Below are 22,318 nucleotides of genomic sequence, written 5' to 3'. Positions count from 1 at the left end.
AAGGCACATCAAACCATTCATATTTTAAGCTTTCTTGGAACACCACTGGAACTGAATTAGAACTTTATTCATTAGGATTGGTAATATAACGTTTTGGATTATTTGGGATTTAATTCACGATACTGTAAGTTCTTTTTAATTTTCGCTTTATTCTAGGGAAATAAATTATTTGTTGAATTTTACAAAACTTGTTCATTTTCACTCTTTTTTAGTTGCTGCATAGCCAAAAATATGGCCAAATGTTTGGCGTTTTAATTCTGGCGGCATCTATAATATTTGAAAATCTAACATTATTTATTTTAATGTTACAATTATTTATGCTTGTCCGTTTTAAAGACTGCATAATTTAGTAACTATGAGATTATATTAGGTGTTTACATTACAAAATCCGCCTCTAAGCTTCCTCACTTAAGCTTCACTACAATATATGTTGCAGGAATTTTATAACAGCTCCAGCACTAAATTTAAATTGTTTACTATCAATTAAACAGACCCGGAGGCGGGAGTTTGATATATCGTATATATACAATTACATCTCCCTTTCTTTAAAAAAAGAGATGAAAATCTATTATCTTAATGTTTACTTTGTGTATCATTTAGCAATGCACATTTAAATACATGAAAATTTGATCCTATCTATGGTAATGAATTACAATGTACAGATCAAACTTTAATTTGTTTCATCTTCAATGTTTAATAATTTGTATTGGTCCTCATTTTCCTCCAAGTCTGATATTTTATTTGGCAATAGCAACATGTCTTTCTGATTTCTTCGGCATTTACCTCGAATTTGGTTTTACTTAGACCTTGTTGCGACTCCTTTATTAACAGTAACTTGATCAGTCCATCGAGATCATGGTAGAACTTCTGATTTTTCCTTGGCCTTCCGTTTCCATTGCATAACTTTCTTTGAATTTTTAACCTGTATTGTCTCTTGCTTTGTAGGTAGATTATTTCTTAGGGTTGTTTTTTTCCCCCTTGATCAGATGTGCTTGGATAATCCATTTTCTAGGGGAGTATATCTTATAAGATAAAATTCCAAGATGTGAATCTTCTCCACCTCGTTTTCAAATTTAATGATTGACATCACAATCTGTACTGCCTTTCCAACAAAACCATTTGAGTTTGGATATCCAGGGCTACTTGTTATGTGTCTAAAATCCCAATCTTTGACAAACTGTTTAAAATCAATGCTACTGTAGCATGGATCATAATAGCTCAGTACTTCCTCGAGTATACCTTGTCTTGGGAAGACACTTTTCAAAGCTTTGAAAACTTCTGAAGTGATTAACTTAAAAGGCTTACAACTTTCTGGTAGCTTGAATAAGCATTCATTATGACTATGTAGTCATTCTTATATAGTTCAAATGAACCACTTGAAACTTTCTGCAATATTCTTGCTGGTAAAAGATGTGACATCAATGATTCTTTCATTTTGTTGTCTAATTTAACATTAAACATACCATGAAGGCAGGATCATGGTATATCGTATATATCCTATTACAATTATGTTTATAACATGTTAAATCATTCAAAAAATTTGGAAGCTTGCTTATCCAGAATTTTAAAAGTCTTTTGAGCCATAACTTGAAGTCTACACACCTTTAGGATTGACATGTTAACCAAAAGAGTTTAAAATATGGTTGTTTGTGTAGCCATCATACACAAATCTCAACAACACAAAAAATTTGTAAATAAAAGATCTTTATGTAACAGCTAAATGAACACTATAGATGCAGCAAAATATTCTAAAGGATGTAAAAATTAACAACGTCCAAACAGACTAATACTAAGTAAATTGCTTCCTAAAAACTGGAATTTCGTTAATTCATCAAGGTATCACCCGAACAACTGTAACATTCTCCGTTATGTCTGAGAATCAGATTTGCCACAGTCCGTAAACATCTAAGGGTGCTTGCCATTTCCATCAAAGACAATAACTAACCTCATATGTGGTTGCAGGAATGCACAACATTTGAACGTTATACAGACTACCGACGTTGAATAATGTGTACAGTATGTTGAACGTTGGGCTTAACATTGAAACAGGCTATAGCTCATAGCTCCTACCCTACAGGCGCCAGAAATAGAACAGCGGTATACTGTAATCGCTGTGTTAAAAAGAATAGGTTTGTTTTGATTACGATAACCCATTTCAGAAGTTTTAGGGCCTACCACTTGTCTTAGGTGTTAAGTTCCGACTTTTAAGAGTTAGTAAGTAGTGTTTCTAATGACTGTGTGATTTCCTTTCTAATCGGTTTAAAAAAGTTTCTGCTAGAGACAGTGAAGACGTACACCGCAATCGCTGATTCGCTGCAAACGTCAAGCAGACAGCTTCCAGTCGTGGGGTGCGGTCGTTATATACGGAGGATTCTTTCATTTTACTGACGAAATTTACCGGAGTAACTGAGTGACCACCAAACGAAGATGTCCCATATTGGGTTTGAAATGCAAAATGCTGATGTAGGTAAGCAAGTAATCCAAAAGTTGTGTCGCCAATGCAGGAAATGTTCACTACTCTGGTTAGTACTAATATTAGTACCCTTACCTCATACCCCAACCACAACAAATCAAGTTGAGGATACGACATCGTAGCTAGACTAGGATTAGTCCTACATGTAAGACCTGACGCTGATATTTATGTTTTAGCACCTAAACAAAATCAAAATGTGCTATGTCTTACATGTAGGACTAGACTAGGATAACTTGATTTTATGGCCAAAGGGTATGGAGGTGGGGCGTGGGCGGGTATGAATGTGAACAAAATGGTAGTTGTATTGCATTAATAAAACGTATCTCACAACATGGTCACATTTTCACCGATCAAGAAAAGAACGTTATCCTGTAGTGACACATTATGCAAACAGCAGATCTGGGTCTGTGCAGTTTGCAGTCGGACTCAGCTTGCATGATTGACCACGTTTCAGTCCGATAGCTATTGTCCAGGCTGTTTAACTGCAGTACACTGATGCAATGTAATAAAAGTGATGTATAACAATTTGTTGGTATAAGGATTTGGGATGGCAAGTCTTAATGTAATGGTATCCTTATTTTTGTCTGAACCCACCTTGGCAGAATCTTGACACAGTGGTCACTTTGGTTGCTGCATGTGTGTCCGTGTGCCCATCTGCACCCTGGATATAGGTTAATGTTCACGTTGATTTGCTCAGTGTTCAGATTATATACTTTCTAGCTAATTAAAAGGCACGATAGCTTGACAAACATGGAGATTGTATATTTTCATTAATTTTATCAACTGTAGTTAGGATTAAGATGGATACGTTTGTTATTCTCGGCTCCTTTACACACTGAAATACTGTAAGTGCGATCTGTTAATTACTGTATTCTCTATGTTGAAGCCAACATTTAAGTCAACTTGTCACTGCAGGTTTGAAATTTGAACTACCAGGTTGCAGAACTGTACAGTTCAACCTGTTTTGGCTCAGTGCATGTGAAACAATCTGTTAGAAGGTATTTAAAAACAATAATTTATACTTATGAAAACTGAGGATAGCTCTTTTCCACAGGAATTCCTATCTGTAGAAGGTTTTTTTCTTTACATCTTTCATAATTTACTGGTATGTAGATTTATATGAAACAGGTTTTTTTCCCCATACCATTAAAGCACATTGGCTCATTAGGCCAAATAATACATGTGTTTTCTGTTGTACTGGTTTTAAAATTAGGGTAGGAAGTTCTTCTTTGTAACATTATCTTCATATAATATAATGTTTTGTATTTTGTTTTTAAAAACTATGAATGAACAAAACAGAAATTGCCAGCTAACTGAAAACATACATTTTTTATTTGGCCTTAATAAAGTACAAATCCCAGAATGTGTGCCTTATGCATGGCAATTGGATCCTCATGACTTAACACAAGCAGTTCCAAAGAAACTCGAGAAGTATTAATGAACTCTTGTAATGATGAGACCTCTTTAATGGTAAGTCCTCTTTGATGATAAAACTTTTTTAATGATGAAACATCTTTAATGATAAAATCTCTTTAATGATAAAAACTCTTTAATGATAAAGTCTCTTTAATGATAAAAACTCTTTAATGATAAAGTCTCTTTAATGATAAAATCTCTTTAATGATAAAAACTCTTTAATGATAAAAATTCTTTAGTGATAAAGTCTAATGATAAAATTTCTTTAATGATAAAACCTCTTTAATGATAAAATCTCTTTAATGATAAAATCTCTTCAGTGATAAAATCTCTTTAATGATAAAGTCTCTTTAAAGATAAAACCTCTTTAATGATAAAGTCTCTTTAATGGTAAAACCTCTTTAATGATAAAGTCTCTTTAATGATAAAACCTCTTTAATGATAATACTTCTTTAATGGTAAGACCTCTTTAATTATATGATTTATTCATGGTTGTTGGTTCTTGTAAGCGAATTCATGGGTAATAAATACAATTATGAAAATGGACGGCTTCATTTATAAAGAAAATGTTTTATAGTGACCACTTGATGTTGCAGTTACTGTATGTCATTTTATGGACAATACTAAAACCCTGTACTGGGCACAATGTAATCGGTACATCTATATGTATGTTGCAGATTTGATGTTGATTTAATTATGTTATCTCTACCTTTTTATAAAACTGCCACTTTTATCTGAGAGATCATTAAAAAGATGTTACAAAATCATGAATTGTTTAAAAAGAAACGTAATGAAACCCTGTCTTTGTCTGGGTCATCATACTTTAAACTGACTGCCTTAAAAAGATCCTTTGCTGAACAAAACATCGCCAAACAATTCCTTGGAAGATGTTTTTACCTTGTGTCATCTGTCATGTACAAAGTTATATAATTACACCTGTACACCTGTAAATATTGCAAGTACTAAGTTGAGATGACAGGCAGTACATACTGATAAGGCTACTGGTTATCATTGATGCTACAAGGCCACCACTTCCATTTTGACCAGAGTGAATGCATCCCCAAGGCATATAGTCCATTCTTGTATTCTTTATCAGTACTTTGTCATTATTCAGTGTTCATTTTGATATTGCACTTTACCTTGTATTCTCAATCACATGCAGTACATATATGAACTAATGAGGTCACTACTTAAGGGACACCTGTACATTATTAACTCCTGTCATTTTATTATTCCCAGAGGGAATGTGTCCCTGGGATTGTTATTTATCACCTTTCCTTTGCCATTATTACCTTTGATATTAGTTTACTGGTCAATGAAAAACATTTGTCATCAGTCCATTCACCTGTACCGACATTTAGTTATAATATCACAATATAGTTTTTGGTTTTCATTTGATTTATTATGGACAGATCAAAAGGTCAGAGATGATGCAAACATTTTACAGTGTTGTAAATCCATCAAAACTTATATTTCTTTCTTTTGAATATGTATACAGTAAAACCTATCTTGAATGACCACTGCTATGAAAGACCACCTGTTTTGAGAGACCAGGTCCTCAAAGCACAGATTGACAGATTATAAAGTATTATGACCTGTAATAAGAGACCACATTTTTAGAGAGAACATACTTGCTTAAAAGTTGGATCCAATTGCAAAGTGCATGGACACTGACCTGCAATCACAGTGTCAGAAGATCTGGGTTTGTGTAATTTGTTGTGACTAATAATTACAATAAACAACATAAACCCTGATCATCCATTGCATAATGTACAAGCAGATAAGGCTCATTGTTGTTCTTAGTTGGACCTAATTAAATGTGAGTATATTAAATACACAGGCATTATTCCAGTCCAACACTTGTATGTGTAGGATGTTACCTCCCTTTGTCAGCTATGATGAATATGGTCAAGTGACCGTTATGTCCCTGCTACATCAGTGCAGGTAGCAGATAGTGTTACCCTTCCCATCAGTTCATCCATGTCATGTCATGGCTGTTACAAATTTTGGTTGCACTGAATAATTTTTGAATGATTTTGTTTAAGTTGAAATCAAATTTGGTACAAAGCTTATTTTTAAGATCTAAATAAAGTTTGATTTTTAGATCACCAGTATGATGTACAGGAAATCTGAATAAAGTTTTTCTTTCACAATGTCCTAATGATGTACAGGAGAAAATATTAATAAAGTTTGTCTTTTAGATTGTCAATATGACATAAGAGTAGTTTTGAATAAAGTTTGTCTTTTAGATTGTCAGTATGACATAAGAGTAGTTTTGAATAAAGTTTGTCTTTTAGATTGTCAGTATGACATAAGAGTAGTTTTGAATAAAGTTTGTCTTTTACATTGTCAATATGACATAAGAGTAGTTTTGAATAAAGTTTGTTTTTTATATCATCAGATTGATGTACAGGAGATATGAATAAAGTTTGTCTTTTATATTGTCAGCATGACATAAAGGAAATGAGATAAATAAAGTATGTCTTTTAGATCTTCAGTATGGCGATCAAGTAAAGACCTAAATAAAATTTGTCTTTTTGATTGTCACTAGGAAGTACAGGAGGAGACCTAAATACAGTTTGTCTTTTATATTGTCACTAGAAGTACAGGAGAAGACCTAAATACAGTTTGTCTTTTATATTGTCACTAGGAAGTAAAGGAGAAGACCTAAATACAGTTTGTCATTTATATTGTCACTAGGAAGTAAAGGAGAAGATCTAAATACAGTTTGTCATTTATATCGTCACTAGGAAGTAAAGGAGAAGACCTAAATACAGTTTGTCATTTATGTTGTCACTAGGAAGTACAGGAGAAGACCTAAATACAGTTTGTCTTTTATATTGTCACTAGGAAGTACAGGAGAAGACCTAAATACAGTTTGTCATTTATATTGTCACTAGGAAGTACAGGAGAACCCCTAGATACAGTTTGTCATTTATATCATCACTAGGAAGTAAAGGAGAAGACCTAAATACAGTTTGTCATTTATATTGTCACTAGGAAGGAAAGGAGAAGACCTAAATACAGTTTGTCATTTATATTGTCACTAGGAAGTACAGGAGAAGACCTAAATACAGTTTGTCATTTATATCGTCACTAGGAAGTAAAGGAGAAGACCTAAATACAGTTTGTCATTTATATTGTCACTAGGAAGTACAGGATGAGACCTAAATACAGTTTGTCATTTATATCGTCACTAGGAAGTAAAGAAGACCTAAATACAGTTTGTCATTTATATTGTCACTAGGAAGTAAAGGAGAAGACCTAAATACAGTTTGTCATTTATATTGTCACTAGGAAGTAAAGGAGAAGACCTAAATACAGTTTGTCATTTATATTGTCACTAGGAAGTACAGGAGAAGATCTAAATACAGTTTGTCATTTATATCGTCACTAGGAAGTAAAGGAGAAGACCTAAATACAGTTTGTCATTTATATTGTCACTAGGAAGTAAAGGAGAAGACCTAAATACAGTTTGTCATTTATATCGTCACTAGGAAGTAAAGGAGAAGACCTAAATACAGGTTGTCATTTATATTGTCACTAGGAAGTAAAGGAGAAGACCTAAATACAGTTTGTCATTTATATTGTCACTAGGAAGTACAGGATGAGACCTAAATACAGCTTGTCATTTATATTGTCACTAGGAAGTAAAGGACAAGACCTGAATAAAGCTTATCCAGATTTTGTTCACTTTATTGGTTAATGTTTGTGGTTAAAATTGGCTGTATGTTGACAGCCAGTTAAAACTTTCATTTAGGTCATTATGTTTATTGCTTGGAGGAAGAATAGTATATTTGAATTGCGTTTGTGTGCTAAATAACATGTGCCTGAGCTTATTCAATATCTTTTTTTTTCTTGCCAAGTTTTACTGATTGTTATGGTGGTCTACAATTTATGGGAATTATGGTTTAAGTTAAACTTTGAGATTTTGTTTTGTTGCTTGAAGGAATTTAAATTTTGCTTGAGATAAATAGCTTGTTCTTATTTAATACTTGTTTACTCATACAGTTTGACATTTTTGTGCAGATTTGGGAAAAATGTTTGAGGGTAAAGTTTACATTTAATGTTTGTTTTATGTAGGCAGCAGGTTAACATTGTGTTTAAATTTCTGGTGCTATTCATGGGCAGAAATTCTGCATTTCAAGTTCACTTCTGTATTTATAAGAATATCCTTTTGTTTCAAACAGCGGTTTTTTATATTATAAAAAATATTGTGAAAAGTAAGACATTAAAGTTTTTGTTTCTTTTATACTTGCTTTATTAGGTCCAAGTTTTTAAATCCTTTTCCTTTGTTCAATAAGATTAGCTATTTAATTGCTTTCCGAGTACACAATCCATTTTTCATGATCAGTAATGAATACTGGCATTTAGTGCTATAGCCTCAGATGGAGTCTTTCTGTACTAAATTTCAATGCTGTTGAACCTCTTGTCTCCACACTGGCAAATAGTTTTGCGATTGGTAAAATGGTGTGTAGCATACCAAAACTGAACATGGTCTGTTTTAAAGTTTATGTAGTTTCCTTCAAATGGTATAGATTCAAAATAAAATTGTCAGTAACCTTCATGTACTGCTATGTATTGGTGATCTGAGATCAAAAGTATATCCAACAAGTTAGCTGTCTAACTGTGACCGACCTTCTTATAAGCCAGTCATAAAGTCATAATCCCTGAAATATAGCCTGATCAAATTTGTTTGAAAGTATGCTTCAGTGAAATACTTTAAAGAGTTTAGAAATGATGCTGATAAGTCATCAAATAGCATCACTGTTACTTAAAAAGAAATAGCTAATGGCAACAAACATTAAAATTATTAAGATCTTTAGGCCCACTTCCAATGCATTTGGCTTTGGGTAGATGTCAGTGACGTGAGCAATCTGAGACCCACATGGGCCTCTTGTTCATTTTTTCTTCAAAATTGAAAGATTTTTTTTCTCACATATACTACATACTGCAGACACAAATCTACCATCCCATAATGCACCAGCAGATTGGTCTCTGCAGTTTGCATTATGTAGTGGCAGATCAGGGTCTAAGTTTGCAGTTGGATTTGTTTGTGGGTGCAGATGTACTTATGTTACGCTTCCTTGTAAAGGACTTTTTCTGCAGATTTTGCTTTCCAATATTTATGCCCGATTTAGGTATAAAAAGACTTTAAAAAAACATCTTTGTCATAGTGACTTATTATGAAAATCTATGACTTTTATGCATGAATTCCATACAATTTCTATCAATTCAGTTAGTTATACTTACAAAGGTGTTGATCTAAAATGCATGCTTACATTATGTTTTATGATATAAACAGTGTCAAGTCCATGAATGAAAAATGTTTACGATAAAAGCATTAATAATAATAATAATATTTCAGGAGGGTAATTCAAATATTAAGAACCAGGGCTGGCATACACTATGTGTGAGCAGTGCACTTGCACTGGGTGCTGTTTTTGGAGGGGTAACAAATCAGAGAAGAAAAGGGCAGCAAAATCAGACAAGGGAGCTAAAATGAAAGAAGAAAAAACTTTGGTTTTTCTTCATCTGGCAATCTTTTTAATTGGTCATAACTTTCACTAGTTTTTTACGAGCGTTCTTACCACCAAATATTTTAATGATCAGTGGGTGGGGGTGCCAGATGTCTATTTTGCATTGGGTGCTGTATTGCCTTGTGCCAGCTGGGTGAACAACTAGTCTTTCTTGTGGTACTCTGCTATGCCAAGTAGAACTGCAATTTTGTACAGTAAATCCTCATAACCGACATGTGTGCAGACTACATATGATACATACATGGATCTACTTTTGTCACTTTGCAATGTTTCTGTTTGATCAGTTTTGTTTTGGGCTACATATCTTTATAAAACATTCAATTTGTCAGTGGTCATATAGTGGTTTGGATGTAAGATTTTTTTCTGTAATGTGAAAATAAATATGTCTAAGTTATGGAAAAGTGTGTTCTTTTTTATAAAGTTACTTGAGCATAAATATTGCACTAGACTAAGAAAGAATTTTGAGCAAGTCATGGGAGTAAACTGCATTATGTTATTTCTTAAATTGGTCAGCATTATCATTATCATTATCATGTAATGCCATTATCATTCTCATTTACTTACCGTCATCAATATCATCTATATCCATTGCTGTTATCATATACTTACCATCATTATCGTCTAATACCATTATCATTCTCATCATCATCATTTACTTACCAATTACCGTTATCATTTACTTACCATCATCATCATCATTTAGTTACCATTATCATTATCATGTATCTGCTATCATCATTATCTTTTAATTGCCATCATAATTAAAATTTACTTACCTTGATCATTAAAATTCTTTATGATCATCACGTTCTTACCATTGTCATTATCATGTACTTTGGCCCCAAAAATATGTTTCCTTTAACACTGTTTTTAAAATTAGGGTAGGTGGGTAGCTTTTTTTACCTGGGGTGGGAGAGTGCTAGGGTCAGAAATGAAAAATGGGGATGGTCAGCCAAATGGAAACATGTGGGTTTTTTTTATGGGGAGGGTCTTAACAATTATATTTATCATGTCTTTACCATTATCATTATCATGTACTTACCACTATCAGTATCATTGGTAATGGGAGTCGGTTAGAATTTCATAATCGATGATAGATTCCACTTAAACAACCGATAATCAATTATAATCAGTTGCTAAGAACAAATTGTTAAATGAAAGCAACTTTTTATGGGTGATCGGTCTTATGTAACTGAAACACTGTTGCAGTCCCCCAAAATCCTTTCATTCATATGTGTCGTGTCTATAATTTAATATATAGAAGGAAATGCATTCCTTGTTTGTCTTTATTGACAAATACTACAAAGGATTTTACATTGAAACAAGTCATCAAAATTTGTTTAAATTTATTAACTCAGTAATTTAACATCTTAATTATGTAATCATGATTATCTTAATTATGAAAGTTTGCATTACAGAATATGGTATGGTTTTATATTTGTAAGTTGTGAAGGGAACAAATAATTCAGATCAACTTTAGTGGATATGAAGCCCTATTTAGTTTCCTTTTACACTGGAGTTTTACTAACTTTTGTGTCTGCATGCAACTGAAAAGAAGTAGTCTCCCTTTACATACAGTCAATTATGGAGTTTCACAGTCAGTTTTCTGATTGGTTTGCTGAACCAACTGAAGATCGATTATAATTGATAATCAGAACAACACTAATTATCATGTACTTTCCATCATCATTTTCAGGTACTTACCATCATCGTCAGTACTTACCATTATCATTATGATGTACTTATTATCATCGTGTGTATATCATCATAATTGATCTGTTTCATAGTGTCCTTACTTAATCAATAACCAATTGCCTGTTAATTCTTATCCTTTGTAGTAAATAGTCCTCGGCATGTGACAGCACTATCTGTGACTTCTCACAGTCTATCTCAAGGTTATGACCCTGTTTTGACTTCAACTGTACCCCAGTCTTTACTTGGAAATGGTAAGTGTCGGTCAACACTTCACTATTTCAGCACTGCTGCATGAAGAAGACATTTTCTCATTTTCCCATTTACATACACATTTTTTTAGAGCTTACTTTGTGTCATGGTTATGTGAAATAGCAAAATCATAAATTCGTATATTGAAATGTACAGCCCATCTGGATGTCACTGGATGCTGTAAATATTTAAAAAGTTCTTTCACAAATGCAGAGATGTGTTTTTTTCTGTTATATATTTTCAGGGCTTAAACTAATGGGTGAAGCAGTGACTTGAATAACCTCTTGGACTGAAAAGATGCCTTTTAAATGCCAATTGATTTGTATAATGCCCCCCCCCCCCACTTTGAAACATGGACTGGTATGATACCCTTTTAATTCCCTACTGCAGATTCTCACTCATCTAAGATCACTGGTTTTTGAAGTACCTGTCATGGTTTTTACTGGAGAATAGGGCCCTAATATGCAGCAAATTTACATTTGATAGCTAGCTATAAAGCACACAGATTGACCAATGCCACTAGCTAGCTATAAGGCACACTGATGCACCAATGCCAATAGCTAGCTATAAGGCACACAGATGCACAATGCCAGATACCTGTATTTGGTCATATTGGCAGTTTTGTTAATGGACATAATTAATAGCTTTTTCCATTGGATAATCATAACTTCATTGCCATGAGTTGTTTTATGAGGTAAGGTGATTTCATAAAAGAGGATTAATTAGAGTAGATCATTACTGACCTGCACTGTTTTATTCCAAAACAAAATGTTGAAAGGTGTGGAATTACCAGATATGTGTACAGTCATCTGTAGGGTCACCTTCAAGGTATCCCAAATAGCAGCTGTATTTCTTGATTAGAATGAACAGTGTATACAGGTTACAGAATTATGCACTTGGAAATCATTGAGTGTGAAGTGAACAAGGAAATTAACAGACAATACATAATTTTATTGTTTTTGTGCATAGTTCTCATGAAATGCAGTCTTTAAAAATTCTTCCCAGGATATGTGCAGATACTGCTTTGATTTTAAAAAAAAAGTTGTTGCAGTTATTTGGAACAGACTTTTACCTGATAATAGTGGCAAGGTCATGTAAAAAAAAACACAAAGCAAAAACATTTTACAATGAATGCATACCAGTATAGTTCTCAATCTCAAAACCTGGGTGCATATTCTGATGTAAATCATGAAAAAATATTTCTGCGGTCCAAAGTAAAGACTATTTATATTTTAAATAAATATACATCTGTGAATGAAAATTATATTATTTACTCTCTCATGTCTCCCATTTTCATCAGAAGAATGAAGTTGTTTTATTCTTGTATGTAATTTTCACTTTGCACATTTGTTGTTAGGGAGGAAAGGGATCATTATACATGCTAATTTGTCTGCATGGCATAAAAATAGGAAACCCTTGCAGTCATTAAACATTTCTGTGTCATACCATTTGTCATCAATTTTTTTTTTTTTTTTTGATAATGTCATTGTATTGTATTGAGCTTAAGGCTGTATTCATCATTATAATTCTTAGATACAAGATAATAATATGTTAATTACTTGTCTTAGCCGAATTCAGTCCTGAAGGAAAAATGATTTTCAATCTGGGTACATGATCCTGAGAGGGACAAAAATTAAATGTCAGCTTAAAATGGCAAGCAAGATTTCAATTATGATGCAATAACACAAACATGAAAAAGACATCTTTTTCTACCTGATTTTTTTTAACACATGTATTGTATGTACATGTATTTAAAAACACTTCAGATCCAAATGTCCACAATTTCTGTTATATATCTTGTCAATTCTTGGACAACATCTAATTGGGTATGTAAATATGTGATATATTTGGGTATGGAGACTTTGTCCTTATATAGATTGCATTTTTTATGTCAAAGTAAATCTTGCATAGACAGTTTTTTTCTTGCAATCCAGACTTCATCTTAACTTGTAAATTGTATGTTGTTAATAATAGGTTTGCAGTTTGGTCATTATTTACATGCACTGATTTAGAAATTTTCTTCTCAAAATACCTTATAACTCATAACAATTTTTTTGTTGTAATCTCCGATATGTGTTGCTTCTAATTCAAGCTATCTGCATTAGTATGGTAGTTACCTGTAATTCATTATAATTACTTAGTATACATGTACTTTTACATGCCTTGTGTGTGTGTGTATATATATGCTATATATTATCTGTATTCTGTAGTATTCTATAGTTTCTATATCTGTATATTCTACAGCCTCTTGGTGGCATAGGCATGGTAAGATAACATATTTGATGTTAACTTTTCAGTTCCTGTTAATTTCATCAGTGTTTTCCATGATGTCATTAGAAATGTGTTAGTGTCTTTCCATGCATTAGCTTATGGGTACAAGTATATCAGTAATTCTGCCCTTGAAAAGCACCTGGGTCCTAGCTTGCAAATTTATAAAAGGTGGGAAAGTGCGATTACAATTGGAAGTCACTTGTAGCTCTACTGGACAAAGTCTGGAAGAGCTTATGTGAAGGTCCATCAAGTATCTGTCCAGCATCCATCTGACTGGTAGTACAAGTCTGTTATCATTATTATTCCTGCTATTAGGCTACTGGGAGGTAAGTCATGAAAACTGGCACACAGTTTCAGCTTGAGGTCTAGTTGCTTCTAAACATGGTTTCATTTAAAATTACAACTCTCATGAATGGATGGTCATATCAGCATGAGGAAGTTTTCAGTGAAAGACTTCTTTCAGTGTGTAAAATATGTCATAAAGAACAGTATTTGTCATTTGACCCCCAACATGACCACAATGGCTACCAACTTAAAAACCTTGTTATCGCTACTGTTTTTGAAGAAAAGGTCATATCGACATGGAAGTTAGACTGAGAGACTTTTAGGCCATGTAGATGATCTCAATTGTAAGGGTGTTGATCTGCATTCAAAATGACCACCATGGCAGCCATATTGAAAATCGTTTTTTTATAGCTACTTTTCATGAGTAGATGGGCATATTGACATTGAGTTTTTGTTCAGACTTCTTTTTTCATATTGACATGAGGTTTTTAATAAAAGACTTAAAAGAACTTATTGGTTCTAAATTTATGAGATTGGTTACAATCTGACTTCAGACATGGTCAGCATGTGATAATCTTGAAAATTTTTGTTGTCAGTATTCAGTGTGAACAAATGATTATGTTTATATATGTTATGACTCTATGGTCTTAAAATAAGTGAGAAGAAAGAGCAAAACTATCAAGTTTTTTATAATTGAAAAATATAAATTATTTACCTAAAAGACAAAAGTGAATTAATTAAAAATAGCTTACAGTATGGTGAATAAAAACCTAAATGTTCTATCAATTCCATTAGTTTAAAGTTATCTGAATGAGGTTCTATAGTTTTGAGTAATCCTAATGAGGTTCTATAGTTTTGAGTAATCCTAATGAGGTTCTATAGTTTTGAATAATCCTAATGAGGTTCTATAGTTTTGAATAATCCTAATGAGGTTCTATAGTTTGGAATAATCCTAATGAGGTTCTAAAATTTGGAATAATCCTAATGAGGTTCTATAGTTTGGAGTAATCCTAATGAGGTTCTAAAGTTTGGAATAATCCTAATGAGGTTATAAAGTTTTGAATTATCTTAATGAGGTTCTATAGTTTTGAATAATCCTCATGAGGTTCTATAGTTTTGAATAATCCTAATTTGGTTCTATAGTTTTGAATAATCCTAATGAGGTTCTATAATAGTTTGGAATAATCCTAATGAGGTTATATAGTTTTGAGTAATCCTGTGGGGGTGTAGTGGTTGTCTAGGGGTGGGGTTCTTCTTATAGACTTTAACGAATTATGAGAAGTTCCCCTGGTCCTTATTCAGAAGGTTAATTCTGGACACTATATTATTTATTGACTAAATATATTTATGGCTACGAGCCCCCAGTCAGCAATGCCGACAGTTAAATTAAAAGAAATACAAAGATGAAATTTAAACAATAACAATTTAATAAATGAAATTTAAAAGAATTTAAAGTAATCAATGTCTCTCTTTCACCCAATGATCCCTTTGATCATCATTTGAGTTCACAGTGTGAGGAGCTTTTTCCCTTCTTGAGTGCTACTCATCTAAATCTCTTCGTTCCCTTGTCTTTCTCTCCTTTCGTGATCTCCACTTCCGCTTCCTCTTCTATAATCCTTGTTCCTTGCCGTTATCTTGACTTCCGGTTCCTCTTCTAGTATCTGGAACCCTTGACGGTATCCCTTGAGGTCACCCGAAATTCACTCGGTATCTCTCACCGTCACCCGAAATTCTCTGAACTTCTCTCGTCCCCCAAAATTCTCTGAAATTCTTTCGTCCCCCGAAAGCTTCCTGTTGAAAGGTATAATGCATTAGCATAGGGTTATAAAAATCTTCCCTCACACTACGTCACTGAACTGAACCATCAGTTTAAGGCGGGACATTTGGGTCGCGCATGCGCACACATCGAAATTCCCATACACTTCCGCCGCTTACAAAAATGGCGCCATAACACAATCACACAAAGGATTCAAATATCTACATACTGAGCCCTATCAGTATATACATACAAAATATTTCAAATATGATTGTACTAAAATATTACTACGATTAGTAATATGACTATCTATATATTTATATATATTTATATATATTTCCTACACAAGCGTACCAAATCCACAATATTCACATTCAAATGGTGATAAACGGCAGTCCGTTACTCAATGGCAAAATCTATCATTACGTAAACAAATTTCTTGTCTACCAAAATATAACTACGCAAAGAATTACAATATTAATTCTTATAGCAGCTAGCGAGCAATACAATTCTTCACAAATACAAATCGTCCTTTCAAAAGGGCGTAAACGTAATAATCCACGAAGTAATATGCACACATATTACTAGCGAAAGAAGAGAACATTTTCGCCTCACAAATAAGGTGTACATAGTAACATTATGAATAATGATGCAACGAATCAACATCGTAATCAATCGTAAACAAAGGTACTAGCTAAAGTCATGAAAAAAATGCAAAATATTAAGGTCATAATTAACTATTCATACTTCAATACAAGTAAAATGTATACATACGACAAATTCTCTTCAATTAACAGCAGTCATATCAAGCAGAATCAACGTAACATCAAACTTACCTGATCGAAGCTATGTCATGAATTTCCTAAATTCCGCCAATTTTTACGAATGGCTAACGGAGTGTGTGTCACTGCGACTCTTAAACACCAACTGACGAATTTCAGGCTTGTACAAGTCTTATGCCAGTTTCTCGAATCAAGTCCCACCTACAACGCATCCCGATTGGATGGCGACGGACTCTGGTCATTTGATCGAACTGTCAATCATAAAAATGTCAGTCTGTGTGTCCCCATGTACTGTCCAGCCTACCATTGTCGGCTTCCGGCTCTTTGAAGTTGTCTACGTCACGTGTTCCCATGTACAAAGATTCCCGCCAGATTTCCACTCAAGAGCTCAAACAAAGACTGGGTTACGTAAGAGGATTAGCCAACTTAGGTACTTGGAAAACAAAGCTTACCTGGCTCCACTTACAGACTTATAAATACATGTATAATACAAGGGGTTGGGGTAAAACATTACATCCCCCCACGCTTGAGAATAAAATCAGGATTTTATTCACTCAAACTAAAAAAGCAAAAGTGTTACACGATATAAAGAACAAAATCAGCAAAATGAACTAAATGCTAAACTGAGTATGAACACGAAAATATAACAAATGATCTATATCATTTCGGCGCTTCTACTCATGAAATCTGCGCCTACGTTTTCAGATCCTTTCACGTATCTGATCTGCATCTGGTACTGCTGTAAAAACAGCGACCATCGCATCAATCGACCATTGGACAACTTTGCCTGCGCCAGATAGGCGAGTGGTTGGTGGTCGGTCTCCAATATGAACTTACATATAGGTATCGCTCGAACCGTGATATGCCGAACACGATTCCGAGACATTCCCTCTCCGATACTGAGTAATTCTTCTCGGCAGCAGACAACTTCCGGCTGCCGTTTGCGACAGGAAAAAGCGTCTTGTCATGCTCCTGGAGCAGTACTGCTCCCAGTCCCGTGTCGCATGCATCGGTGCGCAGAACGAATTCTTTATCCAAGTCCAGTAGACGAACAACTGCGTCGGATGTAAGTCTATCCTTTAGCGTTTGGAATGCGTGCTCACACGCATCTGTCCAAACGAACTTACTCGGGGTCCGTTTCTTGGTTAGGTCAGACAACGGGCCCGCAATCGCGCTGAAATTAGCGACATACCTCCGGTAATATCCGGCCAGTCCCAGGAATGACCTCACTTCCGTTTTCGTGGTGGGGCGTGCGGCGTTTCTCAACTGCTCCACCTTCGACTTCTCTGGAGACAGCGTGCCTTGGCTCAGGGTATGTCCTAAATAGTCTAATGTCCTGAAACCAAGGTGACATTTGGAAGGGCGGGCTGTCAAGCCCTCCTGACGTAGCCGCTCCAAAACGTCAGCTAACAGAGCGAGGTGTTCACCCCATGTCTCTGTAGCTAACAAGAGGTCATCCATGAAGTTGTGGACGCCCCTATCGCGCAAGGGCTCCAACAACTTCCGCATCATTCTGGTAAAGACGCTGGGCGCGTTTTGTACCCCGAACGGCATCACCAACCATTGGTATGTCCCGTCAGGAGTAGCAAAAGCAAGCTTCGGTCGGTCTTCTTTCCTTACCGGAATTTGCCAATACCCCTTGGACAAATCCAGTTTGGAAAAATATTTCGCTTTCGAGACCGAAGCGAAGATATGTTCGGGGTCAGGTAGCATTTCAACTTGAAATTCTGTCACCTGATTCAGCTTCCGGTAGTCGACGCAGAACCAATGGGTGCCGTCCTTCTTCTGCACTAAGACTACTGGTGAGCTGTACGGAGAGTCGGCAGGTTCGATTACTCCCAGAGCAATCATCTGCTCGATTTCTTCCCTTACAACTTGTCGTTTCGCGTGGGGCAAGGGGTAGGGTTTACGCTGAACTGGTCGGTCGTCCACCATCTTTAACCCGAACTCGACAAGCGTCGTCCTCCCGGGTTTTTCTGTTAGCACGTCGGAATATCCGGCCAGCAAGGTCTCTATCTCGTTCCGCTGCCCTTCAGTTAACATGGGGTCACACTCCACGTCCGACGGAGTCTCGGCCCTCGTTAATGGACAGCTCGGGACAGTGTTAGCACCTTCCGTATCGCCTTCGATATCCTCGGTGACTATCGCTGCGACAACAAAATCGCTGGCGGTCTCCCTTTCCCGGTACCTCTTGAGCAAATTGGCATGGTACAATTTCTCTTTCGTCGGTAGCTGTATCCGGTAGGTTTGACCTCCGACCTTCTTGGTGACGACGTATGGACCCCTCCAGGAAACTTGCAACTTGTTGTGTTCCTGGGGCAACAACAACAACACTTTGTCCCCTACCTCAAACTGACGTGGTTTTGCGCGCTTATTGTAATTTTTCGCCTGTTGCGCCTTAGCTCGTTTGAGATTTTCTTGCGCGAGAGAACAAACCTCTTCCAGTTTGTTGCGCAAGTCCGCGACGTACTGGTAGGTAGTGCGTACTTCCTCTACAGCGTGGTCGTCTGTCCACAGCTGTCTCAGTACGGTGATTGGGCCACGTACGGTTCTCCCGTACAAGAGTTCAAAGGGAGAGAACCCCAAACTCGCTCGCGGTACTTCCCGGTATGCAAAAAGCATGGCCGGAATATACCGGTCCCAATCCTTGGGGCGGCCTTCGCACAATTTCTTGAGCATGTTTTTCAAGGTCCCATTAAACCGTTCGACCAATCCGTTACATTGGGGGTGATACGGTGTAGTCGTGAGGTGTTTAATCGACATGAGACGATTCACCTCCGCCATCACACGACTCATAAATTGTGTTCCTTGATCGGTCAAGATCTCGTCGGGCACTCCGACTCTTGACCAGATCGCAAACAGAGCTTCCGCGACGGTTTCCGTGTCAATGTTACGCAACGCAACGGCCTCCGGATAGCGTGTAGCATAATCGACAACCGTTAAAATATATCGATTTCCGTGCGCAGACACGGGTTTTATCGGTCCGATTAAATCCATGGCAACACGTCTAAATGGTTCATCGATAAGGGGCGTACTCCCCAAAGGGATGGGTCGCTGATCCGTTTTCGGTGCCATTCTCTGGCATTTGTCACAGGAGAGACAGAACCGTTTTACGTCTCCCTGGACCCCTGGCCAGTAAAACTCTTTTACAAGACGGTCACGCGTCTTAGCAATTCCCATGTGTCCACCCATGAGACTCTCGTGTGCAAGTTTCAGTACTTCGCAACGCTTTTCCTTTGGCACGACGACTTGCTTGAAGTGTTCGTTGTGTTTCCTGGCATGGCGATACAAGATTCCCTTCTTGTAGACAAACTTCACCGCGCCGTTTGGAGTTTCCCTTTCTGTTCCCGCTTCTGCGTGTTTGTGCAACTGCGCCAGAGTTGCGTCCTCCTGTTGCAGCTTCCTTAACTCCGCTGGAATAACATTACTAACCGGTGTCGATGTAACTTGGATTGGCTTTTGTTTCGGCTGTCGACTCATGGCCCTGGTTTCAACAGCACTCACTGGCATAGGTGTGCAGGTTTCGGGGTTCGGCTGGGGTAACACATAACGGCAACCCAATATGACGTCATGTGATAGCCCCTCCAAGCAAGCAGCTCCAATTTTCCCCTTCACGTATGGTGAATCGAGGTCAATGACAGCTACTGGTAATGAGTCACGCGCGCAGTTCGCGTACTGAACTTCTATTACCTCCCCTGTATAGTCCTCCGGCTTGACATATTTCTTGTCGACAAGCGCGGGGACGCTGCACCCAGTGTCATACAAGATGGTGGCGCCTTCACCATTGACAGTTGCGGCCGCAAGGTTGGCTGGGTTGCGACTCGCTTCCGGCACACATTCCTTCTTAGCTACGACATTCACCTGGGTCTGCCTGCCCTTGGGACAGTCCCTGGCAAAATGCCCCAGGCGCTTGCAATTAAAACATGTCGGCGGCCCTCACCGACTTGCAAGTCCTGGTTTCGTGGGTGAGGCCTGTCCAGGTCGATAGGCGGCAGCCCTACCTGTAGGTGCCCCTCCGACCTTCCCGTCGCCCTGACGGTTACGGACAGCCGGCTCAACCTCCCCCATACGACGCGACTCAGAGGGTCGGGGTCGGTCAGCAACCCCGGAACCTCCACTCTTCGAGTGCGCCTGCTCGTATCGCTCCGCCATGTTAGCGATCTCTTCGAGCGTCCGGTGTTCTCTTTCTGCTAAGAAAACTGTCAACTCGCGACGGTAAGTACCCAGGACATGTTCCTTGAGTATTACCTCGCGTAGCCCTTCGTACGTGCGTTCGACTTCGGCCATTTTCATCCACTTCTCAAATAAACCTCGAACACGGTTGTGGAATTGAGAGTGGGTCTCTGTTACCTTTTTCACCGAGTCCCGGAAAAGTTTCCGGTAAGTCTCGGCGGTCAGCCGGTAATGGCAGAGAAGCGCCTTCTTGAGGGCAGTGTAGTCATCAGCCTCTTCTGCAGTTAAGCCGTGGTAGACTTCCCGAGCTGCACCTTGCAAAAAGGCTGAGACATTAATGGCCCAGTGCTGTTCAGGGACCTGATGAGCACGTGCGAGTTTCTCAAACTGGACGAGAAAATCGTCAATAGCCTCCTCCCTATCATTGAAGCGTGACATGTTGATCTGGACTATCCGGTGGTCGATGAAAGGTCGGCTGGTTGTTCCAGAGCTTGTACTGGCGTCGTCCCGTCCGTTGGTCCTAGCTTCAACTCTGACCTTTTCCATCTCCAGAGTGTGAGCGAGTCTGGCTAGCTCCAGCTCTTTCTGAGCGTCTCGGTCCGCTGCTATCTTGGCTAACTCTTGGTCCGCTGCTATCTTGGCTAGTTCTCTCTGGGCTTCTCGGTCCGCGGCTATCTTGGCTAACTCTTGGTCCGCTGCTATCTTGGCTAGTTCTCTCTGGGCTTCTCTTTCCGCTGCTTTTTCGGGCTTCCATTCCTTGATCCTTTCTTCTATAAAGGTTGCCAGGCGATCTCCCTCGTATCCAAGATCTTCCGACCCCATGGCGCGATATTCCTTTATCATTTGTCGTTCGGTAGCCATTATACTAATGTAAAGTGATACCTTGTCTCAAAATTCAAACAATATACAGATATTTGTAATACCAGTTTAAATACTTACCTGTCGACAACAACTAGTTTCGTTCAGGTAAGATATTTGTTCGATATCTGCTTCACACGTACTGCTATGAATGGAAGATCTACAAAGCCTGCACATATGACAATAAAAATACAAGATGAGAAAATCACAAAATTTCAAATACAAAGAATGGAAAATATCTCACACTGTTCACTAATACTTCTACCAATAACTTTAAGTCCCAAAATAATATATATGTCTAATTCATATCCCGGACGAAGCGCCCACTGTGGGGGTGTAGTGGTTGTCTAGGGGTGGGGTTCTTCTTATAGACTTTAACGAATTGTGAGAAGTTCCCCTGGTCCTTATTCAGAAGGTTAATTCTGGACACTATATTATTTATTGACTAAATATATTTATGGCTACGAGATACGTTCCCTTGTCTTTCTCTCCTTTCGTGATCTCCACTTCCGCTTCCTCTTCTATAATCCTTGTTCCTTGCCGTTATCTTGACTTCCGGTTCCTCTTCTAGTATCCGGAACCCTTGACGGTATCCCTTGAGGTCACCCGAAATTCACTCGGTATCTCTCACCGTCACCCGAAATTCTCTGAACTTCTCTCGTCCCCCGAAATTCTCTGAAATTCTTTCGTCCCCCAAAAGCTTCCTGTTGAAAGGTATAATGCATTAGCATAGGGTTATAAAAATCTTCCCTCACACTACGTCACTGAACTGAACCATCAGTTTAAGGCGGGACATTTGGGTCGCGCATGCGCACACATC

General features: G+C 37.3%; 1 protein-coding gene across 6 annotated transcripts in view; it reads left to right on the top strand.

Annotated features, from left to right (window-relative positions):
- Positions 1–2,095: 2,095 nt before the first annotated feature.
- Positions 2,096–22,318, top strand: part of LOC149789830 (anoctamin-4-like) — a 190,558-nt gene continuing 170,335 nt past the window's right edge. For 4 of the 6 annotated variants that reach the window (XM_089971822.1, XM_089971821.1, XM_089971820.1 and 1 more), the window contains exons 1-2: positions 2,096–2,467; positions 11,268–11,375. In XM_089971822.1, the coding sequence (XP_089827948.1) occupies positions 2,428–2,467; positions 11,268–11,375 (148 nt within the window). In that variant the 5' untranslated portion in view covers positions 2,096–2,427. The remainder of the gene's footprint in view (positions 2,468–11,267; positions 11,376–22,318) is intronic. The other 2 variants (XM_089971827.1, XM_089971825.1) reach the window with 1 other exon arrangement.

The sequence above is a fragment of the Sinohyriopsis cumingii genome, chromosome 10 (genome assembly GCF_028554795.1).
Source record: "Sinohyriopsis cumingii isolate HCF-2022 chromosome 10, ASM2855479v2, whole genome shotgun sequence".
Lineage (NCBI taxonomy): Eukaryota > Metazoa > Mollusca > Bivalvia > Unionida > Unionidae > Sinohyriopsis > Sinohyriopsis cumingii.
Note: the sequence above shows the minus strand (reverse complement) of the source record. Positions and strands in the feature narration are given on the sequence as shown.